General features: G+C 36.8%; 1 protein-coding gene across 1 annotated transcript; it reads right to left on the reverse strand.

The window, feature by feature from the left end:
* Positions 1 to 1,173: 1,173 nt before the first annotated feature.
* Positions 1,174 to 4,929, reverse strand: LOC145820105 (uncharacterized). The gene is made up of 5 exons (XM_082914792.1): positions 4,749 to 4,929; positions 3,229 to 3,296; positions 2,641 to 2,820; positions 2,394 to 2,553; positions 1,174 to 1,199 (listed from the first exon to the last, which is right to left on the reverse strand). The coding sequence occupies exons 1-5, from the start codon at positions 4,927 to 4,929 to the stop codon at positions 1,174 to 1,176; spliced, it is 615 nt and encodes a 204-aa protein (XP_082770918.1).
* Positions 4,930 to 7,681: the final 2,752 nt, after the last annotated feature.

A 7,681-nucleotide genomic window follows, 5' to 3' on the forward strand; every position in this document is an offset into this window, starting at 1 on the left:
TAGATGCAATGAGGATGCTAAAATGTACTTATAAACACTTTGTAAAATTTCTAAAAACAAGGCAATTTGCTTGAACGTAACTTTGTTCGCTCGAGCGGTCATCAAAGTCTACAAAAGTACTGGATGCTCGATTTTCACATTCAACGGTCGCTCGACAATCGCTCGAGCCAAGTATTGAGGAAAAAAATGTTCACTCGAGCGCACAATCAGTCCCTCGAGCCACTATGCAATTGTCTGCAAAACTACTGGGAGCTTGAACTGTACGCTCGAACGACACTTCCATCACTCGAGCAAACTGCTCGAATTCTGGGATTTCCATGTTGCTCTCCAAGTTCAAAACTTGATTTCAAAGCATCAAAACACATCCTTTTGGGCCCAAAACTTGAGCAAACACGTGTAAACTCAAAATATATCATGTATTGAAAACCATTTTGCAAAATTAAGGCCCAAAAGCAAGTCAATTGGTCAAAACTGATCTTGAAATTTGGATATGCTTACATGCATGTAATCACACAATCTTTGGTTCCAAAACATGTCCAAATGAAGTAAGAAGAGAAGAATCATGTGGAATTTTCATAATCATGCAAGTATATGCCCATGCATGTGAGAATTCTTGGAAATCAAACTCAAAATGCCATGAAATATGCATGCAATGCATGAATCATGCTCAATTCCACATCCTTAACTTAATTCTCATGTTAATTCTTCTAATTCCCTTGAACTCTTACACTAAGTAACTCAAATTCACAAGTAAATGGGTGAATTTCCTACCTTAAACCTTGGTTTTAGAGACGTTGATGCTAAATCTTTCAAATTTTTCCAATTTATCTTCATTCTTCACAAATCTCCCTCGAATTCTCTTCCTTCTCCCACTTTATGGTCAATCTCTCTCTCTCTCTCTCTCTCTCCCTCTCTCCCACGTTGGTCTCAAGGAAATGAAGATGGAATGTTTTATTCATAAGTTATAAGTGGTCTTATATAGGTCCATTTAGCTTAGGTTAATTAATTATGATTAGAACTAAATGAATTCAACTTAATAATTAATTTATTCTTACTATTTGGTTCCAAATTGAATTTCAATTAAACCCACCATAAAATCCTAAAAATCCGAATCAACACATTAGCGTAGTCAATTTCATGTTCGGTGGCTTATAATGCCTTCAATTCACAGGTTCAAGCAACATTACCAGCAGATATTCCTACAGCAGATAGATTTAAACACAAATAACACATAACACATGCAAGTAACTTAGGATTTCAGCTTGATTACTTGTTAAGTATTCTTAATCAAAAATTATAGGCTAATCACATGTCGGGATTGTTATAGTCTTCCCCTCTTAAAGAGTTTGGTCCTCCAAACTTGAATTACCTTCATTTTGTAAGAATGCTGGGTCTAGAGGGAACAAATCTGGATATTATCTCATCATATCTTCTTTGGTCTCCCAAGTTGCATGCGTCCCTCTGTGATTCTGCCAATCTACTTTCACCAACGAAATTTCTTTGTTTCTTAATCTTTTGATCCTTCGATTGACAATTTGAATCGGTCGTTTTTCATATATGAAGTCATCTTTCAGTAGCACATGTGTCAGTTCAATCACATGTAACGGATCCCGCAAATAGTTCCGAAGCATCGAAACATGAAAGACATTATGCATATTTTCCATAACTAGAGGTAAGGCGACTTGATACGTCACCGGGTTGAGTTTCTCAATGATTTCATACGGACCAATATACCACGGTGCCAACTTGACTTTAACTCCAAACCGTGTCTGGCCTTTCATCGGAGTTACTTTAATAAACACATGGTCACCCACTTCATATTCTCTATCTCTTCTTCAGACATCGACATAACTTTTTCTGATGACTTTGTGCAGTTTTCAATCGTTACTGAATCAGTTTCACTTTCTCTCAATCGTTTCTTGCACAAGTTCGGGTCCCAACAATGGTTTATCGTCTACTTCGGCCTAACAAATAGGTGATCGGTATTTCCTTCCATAAAGAGCTTCATAAGGAGCCATACTGACACTCGAATGATAGTTATTGTAGTACACAAACTCGACCAAAGGCAAATAGGCCTTCCAATTTCCTTAGAAATCCAACACACACATTCCTATCATATCTTCCAAAGTCTGAATAGTTTGTTCTGATTGGCCATCTGTCTATGGATGATATGCACTACTAAGTCTCAGTTCAGTTCCCAAGGCTTTTTGCAAACTTTGCCATAATCTTAATGTGAATTTCGAATCTCTGTCAAATATAATAAATACTGGCACTCCGTGCAATCTCATCAATTTAAATATTAGCCAATTTATCCGCATTATAAAATGTTCTAATAGGTAAAAAGTGGGCAGACTTAGTCAAACGATCAACAATAACTCAAATAAAGTCCATACCTCTAGGAGAACGAGGTAGACTGGCAATGAAGTCCATTATAATGTGCTCCCATTTCCATTCTGGTATTGGAAGCGGCTGAAGCAATCTATCGAGTTGTTGATGTTCGGCTTTCACTTGTTGGCAATGCAAACATTTGGCTACAAAATCAACAATGTTTTTCTTCATTCCAGGCCACCAGAAATTTTGTTTTAAATCTTTGTACATTTTCGTATTTCCTGGATGCATAGCAAATTTAGAATTGTGTACCTCAATCATGACATGTTTTCTTAGTTCTGAACAATCCGGTACACAAAGCCTATCCTGAAATTTCAATACATTGCCCTCAAACACAAATCCTGGTCTCAATTTTGATTCAATCTCATCAACAATCTTTTTCAGAAATCCATCTTCTAGTTGTTTTTCTTTAACTTCTTCAATAATAGCTGACTATGCAGAAATAACAGCTAAAACTCCACCATGTTCACATAAAACAATCTTAATTTCATTTCTTTCCAGATCACACAATAATTCCTTTTGACCGGTGTGCAAACATGCCAAATTCCCAATTTCCTTTCTACTCAAAGCATCTGCAACTGTATTAGCTTTCCTTAGATGATACATAATTTGTAAGACAAAATCTTTAATCAATTCAAGCCATCTTCTCTGTCTCATATTCAATTATTTCTGAGTTAAAAAGTATTTCAGGCTTTTATGATCAGTATACACTTCACAAGTCGTTCCATACAGATAATGGCGCCAAATCTTCAAAGTAAAAACCACAGCTGCAAGTTCAAGATCATGGGTTGGATAGTTCTTTTCATATGGTCGAAGTTGTCAAGAAGCATAGGCAATTACCTTACCGTTTTGCATTAGCACACACCCCAATCCTTTATATGAAACATCACTATAGATTTGGAATCCAGCTGTACCATTAGGCAGAGTTAGAATTAGGGCAGTCACTAATTTGGTTTTCAATTCTTGGAAGGCAGACTCTCTTTGGTCATTCCAATCAAATGGCGCATTTTTTCGTGTTAACTGAGTCAATGGCATAGCAAGTTTGGAGAAATCCTTCACAAATTTTCTGTAATAACTAGCAAGTCCCAGAAAGCTTCTAACTTCTGTCACAATAGCCGGTCTTGGCCAATTCATAGTAGCTTTTATTTTATGTGGATCAACTGATATGCCATCTTTGTTGATTACATGTCCTAGAAAAGTCACATTGTCAAGCCAGAACTCATATTTGGAAAAATTTACATATAGTTTCTTTTCTCTCAAATTCTGTAACACAATTCTCTAATGGTTTTCATGTTCTTCCTTGCTTTTAGAGTAAATAAGAATATCATCAATAAACACAACAACAAATTCATCAAGAAATTATTTGAAAACCCTATTCATTAGGTCCATAAAGGTGGCTGGCGTATTTGTCACCCCAAACGGCATTACTAAAAACTCATAGTGCCTGTATCTAGTTCGGAAAGTTGTTTTCTCGATATCTTCTGCTTTGACCTTTAGCTGGTGATACTCAGATCTAAGGTTTATCTTAGAGAACACTTGTGCCCCCTGAAGTTGGTCAAACAAATCATCTATTTGGGGTAGTGGATATTAGTTTTTAATGGTCACTTTGTTCAGCTCACAGTAGTCTATACATAGTCTCAAAGTTCCATCTTTCTTTTTAACGAACAAAACTAGAGCACCCCAAGACGAAGTGCTCGGTCGGATAAACTTCTTGTCTAATAGTTCTTGAAGTTGGATTTTCAATTCTTTCAATTCAGTTGTAGACATTCTATATGGGATTTTAGAAATTGGTTGTGTTCCAAGTACTATTTCAATAGTGAATTCAACTTCCCTATCAATCAGATCTTTGGGTAGTTCATTAGGAAAACATCAGGGAATTCATTGACTATCAGTACTATCGGGAGCTGCAGTCAAAACACAACACAAGTAACCCCTACACCCCTTTTTCAACAATTTATTGGCCTTCATAGAAGAAATCAGGTACGAGAGCGGAACAACACCATTTCCAGCAAATACAAATTCAGGTAATTTCGGTGGTCGAAACACAACAGATTTACTCACAAAGTCAATTGTTACATGCTATTTCATCAACTAATCCATACCCAATATGCAGTCAAAATGGACAATACTTAAAGGCATAAGATCAATATACAACATCACATCACCAATCAGAATGTCACATGCAGGATACACATAAGCACATATCATGGAACCCCCAGATGGTGTAGATACAAATAACACATAGTTCATTTGTTCAAGAGGTCTAGTCAATTTTCGGGAAAAAGCATGCGATACAAACGAATGTGTAGAACCAAAATCTATCAGCACATATGCGTTTTGAGTACAAATAGGAAGTATACCTGACACCACAGATTCGGTGTTTTGAAGATCTCTCGGCACCAATGCAAAAACTCGACCTTGTCTCAAAGTCTCTTTTCCCATATTGGCCCTTGTATTTGATCTCAGTACTGAAGCAGATCCGATTGAACTTGTCACAAGACGATTAGTGTTTTGATTCAAAAGTGGGCAATCTTTTACCATGTGACCAACTTGACCACACCGGAAATAGGCACCTGTTGTTCAGTAACACACACCTTTATGTTTCTTTCTATATTCTGGGTAATTAGGTGCAAAACTATTTCCCTGACTTGAGCTGCTCGTAGATCCCGTATTTTGTTTCTTTGAGAATGACTAACCCTTTCTAAAATTAAATCCAGACCGTTTGCCTCTCTATTCAATTGTTGGGGCTTTGGTTTGTTTCATGGCTGCTAAGTTAGCTTCAGTCATTAATGCTCTATTCAACACGTCAACATATTTAGTCAGTTTTAGAACTCTCACTCGGTCAAACACATCCAGATTAAGCTCTCCTTCAAATTTTGAGCTTTCTTGTAGTCTGTGTCGACTATGTGAGGTGAAAATCAGGCTAACTCGATGAACTTAGCCTCATACTTTGCTACTGACATACTACCTTGATTTAACTACTCAAATCTTGACACCTTTCGATCATGGAAGCATTAAGGGAAATACTTTTCGTAGAAAGATTCTTTAAATTGACTCCAAATCATGGACCCATTATCATTTCGAATTAGTATCCAGCAAAGATAAGCTTCTTCCTTCAGAGTATAAGTTGCCAACAATACTTTTTGAGTTTCTAAACAAGGAAACACTTCAAATAGTTTCTTAGTTTCTAACATCCACGTCTCAGCTTTCAATAGCTCAATGCCTCCCAGAAAAGTCGGTGGCTTTATCTTGTTGAACTTTTGAGTCAAACTAATGAAATCATTGTTCATTGGCTCGATTTGTACCAGAGAAGGCAAAAGAGGCAGTTGTTGTCTTTGTTGTTGTCTCATTGATTCTGTTAAAACTTCTAACATTCTTTCCATTCGGTCCATTCGAGCATCAGAAGATTCTATTACATTATCAATTCTTGTCATTTCCATATTCTATAAGTAAACAGAGCACTAATAAACATAGGCAAATAATCCTTACAATTTTCACAGTGTTCATGTTCATTTTATTTCGTATTACACATGTTCATACGTTCATTTCAGTTTAGATATATTCATATGATTTCACACACAATCACACATGCAGATGTAATGTCCCTAATTCTTTTCTATAACATCTTGTAGCTCGTACGAACTCGTGAGTGTGGTATAACCCGTGCTCTGATACCACTCTATCATGACTCAAACCCGCCCCTATAGGTTTAGCATCGTAACCGACCAGTAATCCAAAGATTACTGAAGGCCTCTGAAACATATTAACAAAATAAGGGGCTAGTGGAAGCTAAAACAACTATACAATGGCCATTGAGCTGTGTAGACTTATATGGGCAAAAAATTTTAAACTTATTCACATATATGATGACGTTATCCCATGTACAGATATAACAAAAAGAGACTTAGCCCTATATACAGAAAATAAACAAAAGTTTGTCCAGATTAACAAAAGTAAATAAGGCTTAAGACTTCATTTCAAAAACTCGACTACACTAATTTCCAGGAACCTCCACGTGAGGCGCAGTGGTTGGCTTGACAGAACATATCTAGACTTGAAGTCCTAAGCTTGGTCGTGCATCTGATCACCTATATACATAAATAATATGGTGAGCTGGAGCCTAGTGAATAACAATAAAGTAAACGGTTTATGAATGATGTCCAAATAGATTTAGAAAATAGATTTCATATCAGAAACAGATACAAATTCATGTGCTTTTATAAATTTCATAAATAATCATACGTAGTACATCTATTAGTTACAGATTAGATTGGTCATAAAGACCCACGTGCACATGAGGTGGTCATAAGGACCCATATTCACTTGAGATGGTCATGAAGACCCTTATTTACATGAGATTTGGTCACAAAAGACCCATTTGTAGAGCAAATAAGTGGTTATGCGTAACCAGCCTCGTTAATGAAACCCAAGTGAACCCTGGTACCAAGTAACATATAACAGATATCACATGAATCACATGATGCTAAGGATACCACGATTACATTTCAAAAAAATGAACAATCATTCATAATTCACAAAATAGTATTTCGAGAAAACAGATCATATCGTGTTGCTCAAAAAATACTTATAGTCAAACATAACTTTACAAAGTTGTTACTCATAGATAGCTCCAGAAGCAGAACAGTTCACTTGGACAGAACTGATTGATCAGGCGGGCGATAACACATGACCTACACAAACACGAGACAGATACACATTGAACACATGCCCCAAAACGCTTAACTCATCATTCTTCTTTCTTAGTGTGTGTGTCTAACTCTTACCCTCATTATTGTAGCTTAAACATGGCCTAGGAGTGCCTTAGATGCAATGAAGATGCAAAAATGTACTTAGAAACACTATGCAATTTTTCTGAAAATAGGGTAGTTCGCTTGAGCGCAACTTTGTTCACTCGAGTGGTCTGCGAAGTCTGCAAAAGTACATGATGCTCGATTTTTACGCTCGACGGTTGCTCGAGCCAAGTACCGAGGAAAAGAATGTTCGCTCGAGTGCACAATTGGTCCCTCGAGCCAACATGCAATTGTCTGCAAAACTACTGGAAGCTTGAAATGTATGCTCGAACGACACTTCCATCGATCGAGCAAACTGCTCGAATTTTGGGATTTCCAGATTGCTCTCCAAGTTCAAAACTTGATTTCAAAGCATCAAAACACATCTTTTTGGGCCCAAAACTTGAGCAAACATGTGTAAACTCATAATATATCATGTGTTGAAAACCATTTCGCAAAGTCAGGGCTCAAAAGCAAGTCAATTGTTCAAAACAATTCTTGAA

Source organism: Camellia sinensis, chromosome 1 (genome assembly GCF_055761805.1).
Source record: "Camellia sinensis isolate YWXY chromosome 1, ASM5576180v1, whole genome shotgun sequence".
In the NCBI taxonomy this organism is placed as follows: domain Eukaryota; kingdom Viridiplantae; phylum Streptophyta; class Magnoliopsida; order Ericales; family Theaceae; genus Camellia; species Camellia sinensis.